This window comes from Dipodomys ordii, unplaced genomic scaffold, assembly GCF_000151885.1.
Source record: "Dipodomys ordii isolate 6190 unplaced genomic scaffold, Dord_2.0 Scaffold143, whole genome shotgun sequence".
NCBI lineage: Eukaryota > Metazoa > Chordata > Mammalia > Rodentia > Heteromyidae > Dipodomys > Dipodomys ordii.
Window position 1 is genome coordinate 2,888,530 of NW_012267359.1, and position 17,333 is coordinate 2,905,862.

A 17,333-nucleotide genomic window follows, 5' to 3' on the forward strand; every position below is an offset into this window, starting at 1 on the left:
GACTCTTATCTCCAATAAACCACTAGAAAACCGGAAGTGGTGCTGTGGCTCAAGTGGTAGAGCACTAACCTTGAGCTGAAGAGTTGAGGGACAATACTCAGGCCCAGAGTTCAAGCCCCAGGACCGACCAAAAAAAAAAAAAAAAAACTTGCCAAGGCAGAAAAGTCCTGTGAGACTCTTATCTTCAACTCAAAAACCAAAGGTGGAGCTGTGGCTCAAAGTAATAGAGCACTATCCTTGAGCAAAAGAGCTCAGGGACAGCATCTAGGCTCTGAGTTCAAGCCCCACAACCCACCAACTACCCATCTCCCCCCAGAAAAAAAGGGGGTATGTGGCTTAGTGGTACAATGCTTGCCTAGCAAGCATGAAGCCCTGGGTTCAATTCCTCAGTACCACATACACAGAAAAAGCTGGAAGTGGCACTGTGGCTCAAGTGGTAAAAAGTGCTAGCCTTGAGCAAAAGAAGCTCAGGGACAGTGCCTAGGCTCTGAGTTCAAGTCCCAGGACTGACAAAAAAAAAAAGAAGAAAAAAAAAAGCCTGGAGAAAAAAAATCCTTGAGTCTTATCTCCAATTAACCAGCAAAAAAATTGGAAGTAGAAGGTGTAGCTTAATTGATAAAATGGCAGCCTTGAGCAGAAAAAGCTCAGCAATAGTGCCCAGACCCTGAGTTCAAGGCCCAGGACTGGCATAAAAGAAAGGGAGGGAATGAAGAATTGGAGAGGGGGGCAGGGCGGAAGAGAAAGAGGAAGAAGAGAGAAAGAAAGCCAGGAGCTGATGGCTCATGCCTGTAATCCTAGCTACTCAGGAGGCTGAGATCTGAGGATCACAGTTCAAAGCCAGCCCGGGCAGGAAAGACCGTGAGACTCTTATCTCCAGTAAACCACCAGAAAACTGGAAGTGGTGCTGTGGCTCAAGTGGTAGAGCGCTAGCCTTGAGCTGAAGATCTGAGGGACAGTGCTCAGGCCCAGAGTTCAAGGCCCACAACCAACAAAAAGAAAGAGAGAGAGAGAGAAAAAAAGAGAAAGAAAAAGCAAGCAAAAAGGAAAGAAAGACAGATGAACAGATAACAAGGGCAATGTGTCTCTCACAATCTTGTCTTGGGGCTACTCTGTAGAGCCTTATCACCCTGGCTGCGGTTGGTTAATCTTCCTTGTCTAATCTTGTGCCTCCTGCATTCTGCAGTCTGGGGTTGGTGTCTTGGGGGAGGGGAGCAGGGATTTAAAGGGGCCACAGAGAGGACTTGAGGAGACCCGGGGCAGAGAGGCTCACCAAGACCCGAGATCCTCAACAGATGCTGCGCCCCCTGGCGCACAGAGGGTGAGAGGGTAAGATCCACAAAGGCCTTCACTTGGGCCCGGTCCACCAGGCTCAGCCAAGCCCCGTACTGTGGCTGCACAGGGTCAGAGGGTAGGGAGTCTGCGTATGAAGAGAGGAAGAGGTCATTGTAGCACTAGCTCATCAAGTCTTTGGGAAGCCAAATGCCAAGTTGGATCTGAATAGGGTTGGGACTATTCATCAGAAAAGCAGCAGAGCCAGCACTAGTGGCTCACCCCTGTCATCCTAGCTAATCAGGAGGCCTAGATATGAGGATCATACTTCAATTTCAGCAAAAGTCCATGAGACTCTTAACTCCAGTGAACCACCAGAAAACTGGAAGTGGTGCTCTGGCTCAAAGTAGTAGAGCACTAGCCTTGAGCAGAAGAGCTCAGGGACAGCCCCACCACCACCGACCACACACACAAAAAAAGTCCATGAGACTCTTAGCTCCAATTAACCAACAAAACACGTGAAGTGGAGGAGGTGTGGCTGAAGTGGCAGAGTGCCAGGCTTGAGCAGAAAAAAAAGCATAAAGAAAACATAAAGGATACTGAGTTCAAACCCCAGTACCAGCATTAAAAAAGTGGGGAGGGGCTGGGAAGGTGGCTCAGTGGTAGAGCGCTTGCCTTGCATGCCTGAGGCCCTGGGTTCGATTCTCTGCACCACATCAGCAGAAAAAGCCGGAAATGGCACTGTGGCTCAAGCAGCAGAGTGCTAGCCTTGAGCTAAAGAGCTGAGGGACAGTGCCCAGGCCCAGAGTTCAGGCCCCACAAGGGATCAAACAAAAAAACAAAAAAAACATGCAATGCTTTGAGTTGGAAATTTGGAGAAGGGCTGGGAGCTAGTGGAAGCCTGGCTTACCAAGATCTCCTAGGGTGACGTGGCCTAGCACATAGAGCCCCCCTTTCTTGAGCTGGTTGGCCAATCGCAGTAGAGGCAAGGCGCCCCGGGGGTTCCCCACCAGGAGCAGCAGCTGGGGACGCCAGAACTTCACGTGTTCCTTTCGGACATCCAGCCTGAGCAAATACTTGCGCACCTGAGGTTGGGGACGGGGAAGGGTATGAAGGAACAGCTCAAATGTACAGGCCCCACCATGGGCAGCGCTCCAAGGCTCTCCCCTACTGGCTCCCCATCCTCCGTTCCTGCAAGCACCCCCAAACCTGGTGGAAAAGCAAAGCCTGGCTGACGTAGCCCCAGCTGCTGGGACCTCCTCGCGCTGTAAGCAGGGCTGAGAGCAGACCCATGAGAAGCAAGGAGCCGCCGGCGGCCCCAGGGCTGATGAGAAACATCATGAGCAGACAGGATGCCACGCCCAACAGGCAGGTGTGCCAGGAGAACAGGTTGAAGGTGGGGCTTGGGTGGGTAGAGGGAAAGAAGGGGGGAAGGAGACTCAGGGAGGCTTTGAACAACTCCCTGTGGACCCCAGTCCCCAAGGCCCCCTTCTCCCCAACTGATTCAGTTACTCAGTTCTTCCCATTTCTCCCTCTTTTTCTCCAGGACCCCAGACATCATCTGAGTTTCTCACCGGAAGTTGGGGGCCGACGCCCACTCCAGGCTCAGGCAGGACAGGTCTACCGCAGCGTAGGCTACCAAGTAAAAAACTGTGACCACAGCTGCCAGTGTGTTCAGCTTCCCTGCCAGGAGTACCAGCTGGGCAGAGACCAACAAGTAGCACATTGAGCAGCAATGCCAATGCACTCCCCACACAATGCCAGTGTGTCCCCCTCCCCCCAAAATACCCTGGCAGCCAGACACTGGTGGCTCACTCCTGTAACCCTAGTTACTCAGGAGGCTAAGATCTGAGGGTTGCAGTTCAATACCAACCCAGACAGGAAACTCCATGAGATGCTTAACTGTTATGAACCCACAGCAAAAAGCTAGAAGCCAAGCTGTGGCTCAAGTGCTTAGAGCACTAGAGTGAAAAAGCCAAGCAAGAAAAGCCCTTAGCCGGGTGCCAATGGCTGACACCTATAAACCTAGCTATTCCTAAGGCTGAGATCTGTGGATCACAGTTCCAACCTAGCCTGGAAAAGAGTCCATAAGACTCTTCCCTCCCATTAATCCCCAAAAAGCCAGAAGTAGAGATGTAGCTCAAGTGGAAGAGCACTTGCCTTGAGCACAAAAGCTCAGGGACAGTACCCAGGCCCTGAGTTCAAACCCTAGGACTGGTACAAAAAGAAATGAAAATCAAGCCGGGCCTGTAATCCTAGCTATTCAGGAGGCTGAGATCTGAGGATCACAGTTCAAAGCCATCTAGGACAGGAAAGTCCATGAGACTCTTATCTCCAATTAGCCACCAGAAAATTGGAAATGGCGCTGTGGTTCAAGTGGCAGAAGGCTCGCCTTGAGCTGAAGAGCTCAGGGACAGCGATCAGGCCCAGAGTTCAAGCCCCATGACTGCCAGAAAAAAAAAGAAAAGAAAAGAAGAGAAAGAAATGAAAAGTACAAGCCCCCCTGCATACAAGCCCTAGTACTGGCACAAAAAATAAAAACTGTCATTGCACCTCCAGAAGTACCAGTACACCATCCTTCTTCCTAGAAGATGTCCTGGCCTGGGAAGAGCCTGCTGGCTCACCTGGACGAGGCCCCAAGAATACAGCACCGCTCCCCAGGGATTGCCACCTCTCGACACCAGCTTGGCCGGGGCCAGGATCACACCTGTGAAAACAGAATCGTACTCGAGCTGTCCGTCTGGGACATGTGAGGGCAAGAAAGACCTGGAAGGATGTGCCTGGATTGCCATGGGAACAGAAGGGGACTCACCGAAGAGGTCATCCTGGGCCAGAGCTTGCAGGATGCGGGAGGCACCGATGAGGGAGCTCATGGAGGCCGAGATTGCCGTGGCATAAATGCCAATCAGCACCAGCGGTGGCCACAGGCTAATGGCACGGAAGAAGCCGTAGTCCTCCTGAAGCAGGGTTCTTGGAGGGAAGGGAAGAGGACAAGGATAATGCATGAGTGTAATCACGGAGTTCTTGGAGAAAGCACTAATGACACCATGTAAGTAAGAAGCAGACTATGTAGCCAGTTTGGGCTACACAGACACTTTGAGGTGAGCCAGGGTTATCTGGAGAGACTCCATCAAAAATGAAAAAAAAAGGCAAAGCTGGGCATTGGTGGCTCATACCTGTCATCTTAGCTACTCTGAGGAGATCTGAGGATCCAGGTTTGAAGCCAGCCGGGATAAGAAACTTTTATCTCCAATTAACCAGGAAAAAAGAAAAAAAAAGCTGGAAGTAGATGTGTGGCCCAAGTGGTAGAGCACCAGTTTTGTTTTTTTGTTTTTTGTTTTTGTCAGTCACGGGGCTTGAACTCTGGGCACTCTACCACTTGAGCCACAGCGCCACTTCTGGCTTTTTTCTTTTGCTTATGTGGTGCTGAGGAATCGAACCCAGGGCCTCATACATGCAAGGCAAGCACTCTACCACTGAGCCACCTTCCTAGCCCGAGAGCACCAGTTTTGAGTGGAAAAAAAAAACTAAGGTACGGCGCCCAGGGTCTGAATTCAAGTCCCAGTCCTGGCTAAGCCCCTCCTCCCCCAACCCAAGTGCTCACAACTGGCTAAGGACTGGCTTCCACTGCAGGCAGCAGCTCTAATGCTCTCCACCTTAACCCACACCCCATGCACCCTCAGGGACCCAGGGCCAGGGACCCCCTCCTCCTCAGGTACCTGTCACAGGTGAAGCTGGAGAGGAAGAAAAGCAGGATGTAGATGAAGAAGGTGTAAACCACTGCGATAATGGTGCCTAGAGGTATCGCCCGACTGGGGTCCTTCAGTTCCCCTGAAGGGAGGGGCGCAGAGGGAGAGAGTTCAGCCCTCCTGCCATCCCCCTCTATCCCTCAGGGTGGTAGCCTCTCCTCCCACCCCCCTTCCCCCCCCCCCCCGCCAGCAGGAAGGGCCTCTCACCTGACATGTTGGCCCCTGCCATAATGCCTGTGCAGCCATTAAAGAGAACTGCAAACACACTGGCGAAGGTCATCATGGTGCCTGTAGTGTAGTCCTGGGCGTAGCTGGCTGGGATGGTTCCCAGGAAACAAAGAGGGTCAGCATCCCGCTGAGGATGCAGGCAACATCCCACAATGCCCCTCACCTACCCACTGCCCTCACCAGGACCCCTCCCCCATTCTCCTTGTTCCAGGTTCTGATCTGAGTTCCTTGGGCCAGCTCCTGGCACAGAAGGCTGGACCTGCCTTCTCTCAACAGGACTCTGTTTTTGTTTGTTTGTTTTTTTGCCAGTCCTGGGGCTTGAACTCAGGGCCCAGGCACTGTCCCTGAGCTTCTTTTGCTCAAGGCTAACGCTCGAGTCACAGTGCAATATCTGGCATTTTCTGTGTATGTAGTACTGAGGAATTGAACCTGTGGCTTCATGCATGCAGAAAAAGCAGAAAAAGTCAGAAGTGGGCTGTGGTTCAAGTGGTAGAGTGCTCGCCTTGAGCTGAAGTGCTGAGGGACAGCACCCAGGCCCAGAGTTCAGGCCCCATGACCAACAAAAACAAAAAACAAAACAACAAAACCCCCAGCCAAACAGGATCATAAGGTCCTGAGTTCAAGAACTCTGGGCCTGGGTGCTGTCCCTCAGCTCTTCAGCTCAAGGCTAGCGCTCTACCACTTGAGCCACAGCGCCACTTCTGACTTTTTTCTTTTTGCTTATGTGGTGCTGAGGAATCGAACCCAGGGCCTCAGGCATGCAAGGCAAGTGCTCTACCACTGAGCCATCTTCCCAGCCCACCAATTCCTCTAAGACCCCCAACTGTTCTATGGTCTCTTTCCACCAGGCCAAGCCAAACCCACACTGGACAAATCCACATGTACCAGCACTGTACTGGGGTTAAGACCCGGCCCCTGATACTTTCTGACGCATTTCACTGCACCAGCTCACCTCCTAAATTATCCTTTAGGGTGCTGCTGTTGAAACCCGTGAAGTGACCAAACCGAGGTGGCAAAGAAGAGCCATTGGTGCCATGCCGAGGAGTTATAGGGATGCTCTTGGGCCCCACTGCCACAAAGCTCACCAGGACAGAGGCCAGGGAGCCAGACACGAGCAGAAATGTAAGGAAGGAAGCGCGGGCATAGAGGCCAGCTCCCAGGGTGCACACCCCACCCACAAGGCCCAGCAGCAGGGACCCATACAGCAGGTTCCAGCCGTAACCCTGGGGGAGGACCTGCAGTCCACTCGACTTTGTGGCATCTGAGGACAGAAAGGCAGGGACAGCGTTAGAAAGTCTGACCAAGCCAGGTGCAGTGGCTCACCCCTGTAATCCTAGCTACGAAGAAGACTGAGATCTGAGGACTCTGGTTGGAAGCTAGCCCACACAGAAAAGTCTATGCAACTTTTATTTCTAAGCAGCAAAATAAGCCAGAAGCGGAGGTGTGGTTCAAGCGATAGAGCATTAGCCTTGAGTGAAAAAGTTAAGAGATAGCATCCAGGCCCTGAATTTAAAATCCCAGTACTGGTACATGCGTACACACACACACACACACACACACACACACGTGTGCACACACACACACACACACACAAAATAAGCTCCCTATGGGCAGGAATGGTCTCTGGGATGTCCATATCTCCTGCACGAAGTTGGCTACACCACATAAAAAAAACAGCAAATGCACCCCCCTCGAGAACTCTCTCCCTTAGGAACCCACGATCTGCAACTCTGCAAACCCTCAGCGCCACCCAGATCCCAGTGAGAAGAACACAGACCAGCACCAAAGACATCCAGCACAGATTCCACCAGCCCCAGCAGGGAGACGGCACAGCCGCACACATTCGCCAGGTAAAACATGAGGCCAATGCTGCCCCCGACCTCAGGCCCCAGTGTCCGGCTGATCATGACTAATAGTAGAAGCAGAGGGCCACGGTAAAGGAAAAAGACATTGAAATGGAAGTGGGACATGGGGCTCACACCTGTCATCCTACCTATTCAGGAAGCTGAGATCTGAAGATCATGGTTCAGAGCCAGCATGGGCAGAAAAGTCCGAGAGACTCTTATCTCTGATTAACTACCAAAACATTGGAAGTGGAGCTGTGGCTGTGTTAGCCTTGAGCACAAAAGCTTGGCGTCTAGGCCCTGAGTTCAAGCCCCAGGACTAGCACAAAAGAAAGGAAGCAAGGAAGGAAGTAAAGAAGGGAGAGAGGGAGAAAGGAGAGAGAAAAAAAAAGAAAAAGAAATAGAAACCAGGTGCTGGTGGCTCATGCCTATAATCCTAGCTACTCAGGAGGCTGAGATCTGAGGATCGCAGTTCAAAGCCAGGTGGGAAACTCCATAAGACTCTTATCTCCAATAACGACCAGAAAACAAAAACAAAAAACTGGAAGTAGCGCTGTGACTCAAAGTGGTAGAGTGCTAGCCTTGAGCTGAAGAGCTCAGGGACAGCATCCAGGCCCTGAATTCAAGTGCTATGACCAACCCCGACCCCTACCCCCACCCCCCCCAAAAAAAACCCAAAAACTGAAATAGAGCTGGCCTCCAGGCCAAGCCTTATCTCTGTAAATGGCTACTCAGTTCCCTGTTACAGGTATCCAGGGCTTGGTATAGAGCTTCTGTAAGCCACCAATGACCTCTATACCCAGCTTTCGTCATCTCAAAACTGACTACAAGGCAACACGTAGGGGATAGTGACTATCCATCACAACTTGCCCTGTCCCAACAGATGGAAGGTACTGACCGCCTTCCTCACCCACCCCCAAAGCCTCAAGAGACCAGACCCCCATCCATCTGCTGCAGGATACAATACGCTCCGCCCCCTCGCACAGCTCCATTGGTGGCGATGGCACAGACAGAGAGCACGGTGAGGGCCAGGATGAAGTATGCAACCAGAAGCATGGCCAAGGCCTGCAGCAGCCCAGCGTGGCCCACCACGAACCCTGGATGTGAGGGGCAAAACAGGTCACCTGGGCGCTCCCACTCCTCACTTCCTACCCCCACCCCACTAGGTAATAGCCTGCAACTCAAGCCCTCTAGCCCCAACTTCTAGGGATCCTCCCCTGCCTCAGCCTGGCACACCCCTCCTCCAACTTCTTCCCCCAACTCACCAATCCTCAAGAAGACGACAATACTGAACATGGACAGGACAGTGGGCACCACCACACCTAGGAAGGTGGAGAGCTTCCGGGCAGGGAAGGCAGCCCCCTCTTCCCCCAGGAGCCGGTAGGCCAGCAAAGGGGAGTTCTCACTGGCCATGGCTGAGCACAGGTAGAAGAACCCACAGATGGGTCTGTCTGGCGACCTGGAAATGAGATCATACAGCGTAGATAGCCCCCTCCCCAAACAAAGCCCTAACCATACACCCAGGAGGTTCTCCAAAAGGAGAGCTTTGGGGAAACACACACACACACACACACATCATGTGTACACACATGGTGTATACACAGTCAGGCAGCTCAGAAGAGCCCTTGGATGGCCCCCAAAGCGCCGTCCCACAATCTTGGGTCCCCTGCCCCGGTATCAAGGCCACCCCTCCCCGAGTTCCTTCCCCCTTGGCACCCCGGTTTCGCCAGCCTCTCAAACCCTGCAGAACTAGAGGCACAGAGGAAGCAAATCTCCCAAAAGGGAAGTAAGTTACCGGCAGGGCCTCCTCGCAGTCCCTGACCCCGCAGCCCCAGCCCCTCCAGACCACCTCCCAGCCGCAGGCAACGAGAAAACTAACTTCCAAAGCCCTCTCTCTGCCAGCGTCCCCATTCTCCAGACTCCTCCCAGCCACACGGAGGTGCCTACCTCTCCACCAACCCAAGCGCCCCTCAATGACCGGCCCAGGCCGGCTCGTCCCCTCCACGCACGGTCCCCGGTCCGCCTCCCCCACTGGCCGGCACGGCCCGCTCGCTCCCGCGGAGGGTGGGGTGGGCGGCCCGGCCTCCCCCTGCAGGCGCACCCTGCCGCTGGGCGCGCAGGACGCTCGCTCACTCCTCGGGGGCCGGTCAGGCTCGGGGCGCTCCGATCCCCGCGCGCCGGGGAACCCGCTACACCCGGAGGGGGCGCGGGGGCCGGAAAAGGCAGCCGGCTGCCGGGATGCCAGGCCCAGAGCCTGCCCACCTCCCAGCAAGGCGCCTCATTGGCCCGGACGTAGGCCCCTCCCCCTGGGCGTGGTCTTCCGATGGGCGTCTCTGACATATGGGCGTAGCGTGCGGAGGCCACGCCCCCGCCTCCCGGCCCGCGGTTAGCGCTGCTGGAGCTGGCAGGGGTCCATCTAGGTGTCCATCTCCGACAGGGCGTGGACCACAGTCCTTACAGCTTTCACCCCCCCCCACTCCGTGCGAACGACCTCATGCCAGCCCCGACGTGCCCCCTGGAAGGAGCTGCGGGGCCAGAGGAAGACAGCCCGGGTGGGCGGGGCCGGGACACCTGGCCCAGGTGCAAGGCAAGGCACTGTGAGCCTTGGTCGCGAACGGTCGGTGCCCTCGGAGCCGGACTTTTCCAGCCTAGTGAGACGCTACAGGCCCGTGAGGTCTCGGCTTCGCCCCTCGCCCCAAGCGCGGGGCCCAGCCCCTGCCCGCCGCCGCGCTCTCCGCTTCGGCCACCAGGAGGAGCCCCGGTCCACTGATCCGGGCGGGGGGCCGGAGCCGCAGGCAAAGGCCTGTCCATCTCAGCATCTTCCCTGCCTGGGAGGAGCTCTTACCTCCAGGTTCACCCAACTCTCAAGTCTGGGGGGGAGGGCCCTCTTTGCTCTTTCATGTTCCATCAACAACCTCCATTCTTTGTAAAAAAAAAAAAAAGGGGGGGTGAACTGGAAAATCCTAAGATTCATGAGCATGAGACTTGGATTATTTGTGTGTGTGTGGCAGTCCTGGGGCTTGAACTCAGGGACTGGGCACTGTTCCTTAGCTTTTTAGTTCAAAGCTCACGCTCTACCATTTGAGCCACACCTCCAACTTCAGGGTTCTTGCTGATTAATTGGGGATGATAGTCACACACTTTCCTGCCAGGAACTGTGATCCTCAGATCTGAGCTTCCTGGACCAGCTAGGATTACAGACTTGAGCAACCAGTACTTAGCAATTTTTAAAACACATTGCAACTATGTATGAAGATGACATAAGGAATCTCAATGAAAGCTATTGATCAATAGAGGAGGGAAGGGATAGGCACTGGTGACTCACAACTGTAATTCTAGCTACTTAGGAGTCTGAAATGTGAGGATGTGATTTGAAGCCAGCCAGAGCAGGAACGTCTGTGAAACTTATCTACAATTAAGCACCAAAAAAAAAAAAAGAAGTGAAGCTATGGCATTAGCAGCTCAAGGATACTGCCTGGGCCCTGAGTTCAAGGCCCAGGGCTACCACAAAAAAGAAAGAAAGATGATTGGATATGAGAATGCATATTATTCTGAACAAAATACAACATATGCATAGCTGAAATACCTTAGTGCAATTAATATGCATCCACAAATGACAAGGAAATAAAATAGACACTGTTGTTGGAGGAGGGGATCAAACAACAGGAGGAGAGTGGTCTAAAAGAGGAGAATGAAGAATATCAGTCCAAGTACTTTATTTGCATTTGCATGTGTGAAAATAAAACAATATGCCCTGTTGAGAAGGGAAGTAAGGGAGAATGATAAAGGGGTGAATTTAAACCAGATACATTTTATGCATGTTTAACACAATGAAACATGCATACATGATACAATGACACTCCCTTTATATAATTAAAGTATACTAGTTAAAAAGAAAAAAGGGGGGGGTGGCTGGGAAGGTGGCTCAGTGGTAGAGCGCTTGCCTTGCATGCATGAGGCCCTGGGTTCCATTCCTCAGCACCACAAAAGAAAAAAGCCAGAAGTGGCGCTGTGGCTCAAGTGGTAGAGTGCTAGCCTTGAGCTGAAGAGCTGAAGGACAGCGCCCAGGCCCAGAGTTCAGGCCCCACAACCGGACTCAAAAAAAAAAAAAAAAAGAGTGCCAGCTTTGAACAAAAAGCCCAACAAGTCCCTGAGTTCAAGCCCCAATACTGGCACAAACACACACAGCTCTGGCATTCTACAATCAATTAATCAGCCAAAAGCTGGACACGTGACTCAAGCGGTAGAGCCCTAGTCTTGAGTGAAAAGCACCAGCTTTGAGTGAACTGGAATCTAAAAATAATAAATAAGTACAACTGTTTCCAGCAGCAGTTGAATATGGCTGCAGTAAATGTGACCCAACCAAGGCAGCCATCTTGTTTCAGATTCATGGGGATTAAACTCAAATGGGCCTTCATTGCCACCAGGGAGTCCCACCACCTTTTCTCAAGTTCTTCCTCATTTGTAGATTCAAATCCTCATTCCTCCCCTCATCCTTCCCAAGCCTGCTCTGCCTTTCTCACCTTACTTTCAAGTCCTGCTTTCCTTTTACTTATTATTTTTATATTCTCGTTCACTCAAAGCTGGTGTTTTTCACTCAAGACTGGTGCTCTATCACTTGAGCCACATCTCCAGCTTTTGGCTGGTTAACAGGTGGTAGAACCTCAAAGACTTTTCTGCCCTGGCTGAATGTGAACTGTAATCCTCAAATCTCAGCAGCTTCCTGGGTACCTAAGATTACATGAGTGAACACTGCTGCCTGCCTGGCTAGGGATTGAAGTTGTTGTTCTTGTTTTTGTTGTTTATTTTTACCATTCTTCCACACACACTGCCTTGTTATCTCATCCAGTCTCATAGTTTTGTTTTTGCCGGTCCTGGGGCTTGAACTTAGGGCCCAGGCACTGTCTCTGAGCTACTTTTGCTCAGGGCTAGCGCTTTACCATTTGAGCCACAAAGCTACTTTCAATTTTTTCTATTTACATGGTAATGAAAAATAGAACCCAGGACTTCTTGCATGCTAGGCAAGCTCTATACCACTAAGCCACATTCCCAGCCCCTCATAGTTTTAAATGCCATCTAGTAATAGTGCCTCAAGGATGTATCTGTAGAGGCTGGGAAGGTGGCTCAGTGGTAGAGCGCTTGCCTTACATGCATGAGGCCCTGGGTTTGATTCCTCAGCACCACATAAACAAAAAAAGAAAAAAAGCCAGTAGTGGCACTGTGGCTCAAGTGGTAGAGCACTAGCCTTTAGCTGAAGAGCTGAGGGACAGCACCCAGGCCCAGAGTTCAGGCCCCATGACTGGACCCAGGAAAAAAAAAAAAAAGGATGTATCTGTAGCTCAGACCTCTACTCTGAACTTGAGAACATTCCCATTTTTTCTTAGCATATATCCTCCGTCATTACCCCTGTCCCATAGTTATCAGCCCTTAAGCCCCTTCTACAGTAGAGAAGCCAGTTTATGAACATACTTCCCTCTCCTCCTTTGTTTGGCAATTGAATAAAGCTCTTCTGTCTTCCCAACAAATTCATCTCTTACACTGTTTTTTTTTTTCTGTGTTTTATTTTGCTTCTAGGCCTCCATCTAAGAATCACCTACTAATATTTGTTTCTTTTGTTTTCTTCTTCTTTTTCTTCTTTTTGGCAGTACTGGGGTTTGAACTCAGGGCTGTACACTTGCTAGGCATATACTTTTTTCTTTTTTAGATGTCTTTTTGACCAGCCAGGACATTGATCCACCTATTTTATACTTTTTATTGCAGCTAGAACAGTGTTCCAGCCAGGCTCATACCTGTAATCCTAGCTAGTCAGGAGGCTGAGATCTGAGGATCATGGTTCAAAGTCAGCTAGGGCAAGAAAGTCTGTGAGACTCTTGTCTCCAATAAACCAAAAGAAAACCAGAAATGGTACTGTGGCTCATGTGGTAGAGTGCTCACTTTGAGCTGAAGAGCTCAGGGACAGTGCCCAGGCCCAGAGTTCAAGCCCCACAACCAATAATAACAACAACAACAACAACAACAAAAAGCACTCCAATATTCCATATACCTAAATGTGGCTTCTGGGATGATTCACCTTACAACAGTGGACCTTGAACTCTGGGCCTGGACACTGTCCCTGAGCTCTTCAGCTCAAGGCTAATACTCTACCACTTGAGCCACAAAGCCACTTCTTGTTTTCTGGTAGCTAATTCAAGATAAGAGTCTCATGGAAGCTAGGCACCAGTGCTTACGCATGTAATCCTAGCTAGTCTGGAGGCTGAGATTTGAGGATTGCAGTTCAAAGCCAAGCCAGGTAGGAAAGGCCATAAAAACTCTTTTTTTTTTTGCTGGTTGTGGGGCCTGAACTCTGGGCCTGGGCGCTGTCCCTCAGCTCTTCAGCTCAAGGCTAGTGCCCTACACTTGAGCCACAGCGCCACTTCTGTTTTTTTCTGCTTATGTGGCGCTGAGAAATTGAACCCAGGGCCTCGTGCATGCAAGGCAAGCACCCCTGAGCCACCTTCCCAGCCCCATAAAACTCTTATCTCCAATAAACCACCAGAAAACTGGAAGTGGTGCTGTGGCTCAAGTGGTAGAGAGCTTGCCTTGAGCTGAAGGGCTGAGGGACAGTGTCAAGTCCCCAGAGTTCAAGCCCCACAACTGACAAAAAAAAAAAAAGTCTCACTGACTTTCCTGCCCAGGCTGGCTTTGAACCTGGACCCTCAGATCTCAGCCTCCTGAGTAGCTAGGATTACAGGTGTGAGCCACCAGCGCCCAGCTATATCTAGCTCTTGATTGAAAAATGGGTCTTATGTGTATGTCCTAATTGGCCTGGACTTTCTTTTCTTTCTGTCTGTCTGTCTGTCTTCATTGACAGTCCTGGGGCTTGAACCCAGGGCCTGGGCACTGTCCCTGAGCTTCTTTTGCTCAAGGCTAGCACTCTACCACTTGAGCCACAGTGCTACTTCTGGTTTTTTCTGTTTATGTGGTACTGAGGAATCAAACCCAGGGCTTCATGCATGCTAAGCAAGCACCCTACCAACTAAGCCACATTCCCAGCCTATGGCCTGGAACTTTAAACCTCTGTATCTCAAGTAGAAACTTCGAGATTCTACTTCAGTATGGTCTCTCACACTCTTTCTCCCACCCCTCAACAATTCCTTTTTCCTTGGCTTTCAAGATATAATCAAGAGGGGCTGGGAACATAGCTCAGCGGTAGAGTGCATGCCTTGCAAGCATGAGGCCCTGGGTTCGATTCCTCAGCACCACATAAACAGAAAAAGCCGGAAGTGGCGCTGTGGCTCCAGTGGTAGAGCGCTAGCCTTGAGCTGAAGAGCTGAGGGACAGCGCCCAGGCCCAGAGTTCAGGCCCCACAACCGGACAAAAAAAAAAAAGATACAATCAATATCCAGCCAGGACTAACCACCCAAGCAATCTCAACTCTTATTCTTTCCACCCTGCCCTGGCTGTCCCACTCTGACTTTTAACCCATAGGCTACCCTCAACACAGCAGATAAAGGTTCTTTCCAAGCAAACATCAGCAGGTAAGGCTTTCCTTTCTTTCTTTTTTCTTTTCTTTTTCCAGTCATGGGGCTTGAACGCTGGTCCTGGGCGCTGTCTCTGAGCTCTCCAGCTCAAGGCTAGCGCTCTACCACCTGAGCCACAGTGCCACTTCCAGTTTTCTCGTGGTTTATTGGAGATAGGAGTCTCATGGAGGCCGTGAGCCGGTGGCTCACTCCTGTAATCCTAGTTACTCAGGAGGCTGAGATCTGAGGATCGCGATTCAAAGCCAGTCCAGGCAGGAAAATCCAGGAGACTCTTATCTCCAATTAACCACCAGAAAGCCATAAGTAGCCCTGTGGCCCAAGTGGTACAGTGCTCACCTTAAGCGCCCAGGCCCAGAGTTCAAGCCCCAAAGTCTCACGGCCTTTCCAGTCCGTGCTGGCTTTGAACCGCGATCCTCCTCAGATCTCAGCCCCCTGAGTAGCTAGATTACAGGTGTGAGCACCGGTGCCTGGCGTGGCGATGCAGGTCTGCGGGCCCCGGGCGCTGGAGAGGCTGAAGCAGGCCCTCCACGGAGTAGGTGAGGTTTTGATTGTGACAATCTGGAGGAACCCATTTCAGTCCACCAATCAAACCAGCCGTGGCCGCTCACGTGGTGGCGTGGCCACGCCCCGTGCTGGGAAAGCAAGATGGCGGCGCCCGGGCGGCTGCGGAGAGCGGGCAACCAACGAGAGTACCGCGTCCGCCAGAGAGTCCACACTGCCACCTTTATTGATGTATTTTTTCCTGGGAAGGCGCGAATTCTGGAGCTACGCGCTGGCCCTCCTCCCTGCCGTTTTGTTTTGTTTTTTTCTTTTTAAGGGGAAAAAGTACCATAAAAACCCCCATACCTCGGAGACAGCCTGATGGACCCCCGCCCCCCGCTGCTTGGGACCCCAGCTTCCCGGCGACAGGATGGCATCCTGGGTCCCGACGCTTTGCAAACCTGTTGGGTGACCTCGGGGTGTCAATCCCGCCTCTGCTTCTAGGGATCCCCGGGCCCCCAGCCCGGGTCGGCCGACCGCTCCCGCCCTCTGCTCCCCAGGACCGAGCCCGTCCCCTCCCTTCCCCGCCAGGCCCCTGGGGCAGATGGGCCCTGGCCGCCGCCCCACCGATTTCCTGCAAACCTAGCAAACAAAAGGCTCGGGAAGAGAAGCCAGGCCGAGCCGGGCGCCCTTCCTGCAGGAAGGGCTGATGGAGGGAAAGGGTCCCTGAGGCAGCAGCCGGCCGGGCGGGTGGGAGTCTGGGACCCCCGGATCCTGGGGGCGGTGGCGGTGGGGGGACGCAGCACTCAGGGAATTAAAAACCCAAGCGCGACACGTGGGTTTGCTAGGCCCAGATAGCGCTTCCCCGGTGGGGTGAGGTCAACTTTGGGGAATGGGGGGAGGCCCATGGGGGAAATAGTGGGGGCTGGGAAGGCCACCTGAGGCCCTGTGTCAGCCCCTCTGGGCACCCAGCCTGCCACCCCCTGGCCCAACCTGCTACCTTCAGAGCTGGCCCCACCCAAGTCTGGCTTCCTGCTCCTCCCAAAGTACTGATCTTTTCTCTGCCAAACTCCAGCAACCAGCCCAGAGGTTTCCATTCCCTGCCATGCTCTGGTAGTCTGGTCTGTGGCCTATGGCCACAAATTGTCCTTCTTAAAATTCCATCTAGAGTCAGTGTCCTGACATTCCTCCCCCCTCCCCAGCCCCCTTTACATACAGAGACAATGGTAAGAATAAGGCCACGCGCAGTGGGGGGGGGGGGCCACTGGCATGGCTGGGGGCTTCAGCTCATATCCTGTCAGGCGGCCAGGGGAAGAGAGGAAACAAAAGACTTCCCCCTCCAGGGACAATGGAGGCTCCCAACACCCCATTCCCATCCTCCCACCCCTACCTTTCTCCACTTCCCTCCCCTCCTCTGCCTTATAGTTGGGGGGACCCCCAGCCCCTTAGTGTCCCTATTCTCCCTTCTCGATTTCTCTACTCTCCGGGACGTCTCTGCCACCCCTGCCCTTCTTTCCTCTCCAACTCCACCTTCACCAAGGCTCCCCATTCCTGCATGAGTTTCTCAGCTGCAGGTTATTATACCCGGATTCCCCAGTCTTCCTCTCCTCAGTGCTACGACTGGGGGCAGGGTGCAGAAATCTCTTCGGAAGCCTGTGGAGGAAATCACAGCTCTTCCATGGCCAATGGAAGATAGGCCTGGCTCAACAAAAGTACTCCAAGGCTCAGAGGCCTTGCCCATCTTCCTAGCCTGCACCCCTTGAGTAAGAGAGGAAGAAATGGCTCATGGGTCTATTTTGTGTGTCTGTGCTGGTACTGGGACTTGAATTTAGGGCCTGGGCTCTCTCCTTTAGTCTACCACTTGAGCCAGCCTCCAAGTCCAACTTTTTGCAGGTTAATTGGAGATAAAAAGTCTTACAGACTTTCCTGCCTGTTGGCTTTGAATGTGACTCAGATCTCAACCTTTTGAATAGCTAGGATTATAGTTGTGAGACACTGGCATCCAGTTTGTGCTGTTCTTGTTTTTTAAAGACAATCTCTGGCTATCTCCAAACAAGTCCAAGCTGGGCACTGGTGATGCTGAGGCTTAAACTCAGGGCCTGGGTGTTGTCCCTGAGTTTATATACTTTTTTTTGGGGGGGGAGGTCTGGTCGTGGGGCCTGAACTCTGGGCCTGTCCCTCAGCTCTTCAGCTCAAGGCTAGCGCTCTACCACTTGAGCCACAGTGCCACTTCTGGCTTTTTT

At 52.4% G+C, this 17,333-nt stretch overlaps 1 protein-coding gene across 3 annotated transcripts in view; it reads right to left on the bottom strand.

Moving 5' to 3' along the window:
- The window catches only part of Slc12a9 (solute carrier family 12, member 9), a 13,722-nt gene extending 4,431 nt beyond the window's left edge, over positions 1–9,291 (bottom strand). The window contains exons 1-13 of one of the 3 annotated variants that reach the window (XM_013031812.1): positions 9,038–9,291; positions 8,356–8,549; positions 8,053–8,187; positions 7,024–7,155; positions 6,199–6,507; positions 5,226–5,333; positions 4,989–5,100; positions 4,082–4,239; positions 3,894–3,976; positions 2,844–2,968; positions 2,479–2,671; positions 2,180–2,354; positions 1,271–1,417 (exon numbers count right to left, since the gene is read on the bottom strand). In XM_013031812.1, coding sequence (XP_012887266.1) covers positions 1,271–1,417; positions 2,180–2,354; positions 2,479–2,671; positions 2,844–2,968; positions 3,894–3,976; positions 4,082–4,239; positions 4,989–5,100; positions 5,226–5,333; positions 6,199–6,507; positions 7,024–7,155; positions 8,053–8,187; positions 8,356–8,503 — 1,825 coding nt within the window. In that variant the 5' untranslated portion in view covers positions 8,504–8,549; positions 9,038–9,291. Of the gene's footprint in view, positions 1–1,270; positions 1,418–2,179; positions 2,355–2,478; positions 2,672–2,843; positions 2,969–3,893; positions 3,977–4,081; positions 4,240–4,988; positions 5,101–5,225; positions 5,334–6,198; positions 6,508–7,023; positions 7,156–8,028; positions 8,188–8,355; positions 8,550–9,037 lie in introns of all 3 variants that reach the window. The other 2 variants (XM_013031813.1, XM_013031814.1) reach the window with 2 other exon arrangements.
- Positions 9,292–17,333: the final 8,042 nt, after the last annotated feature.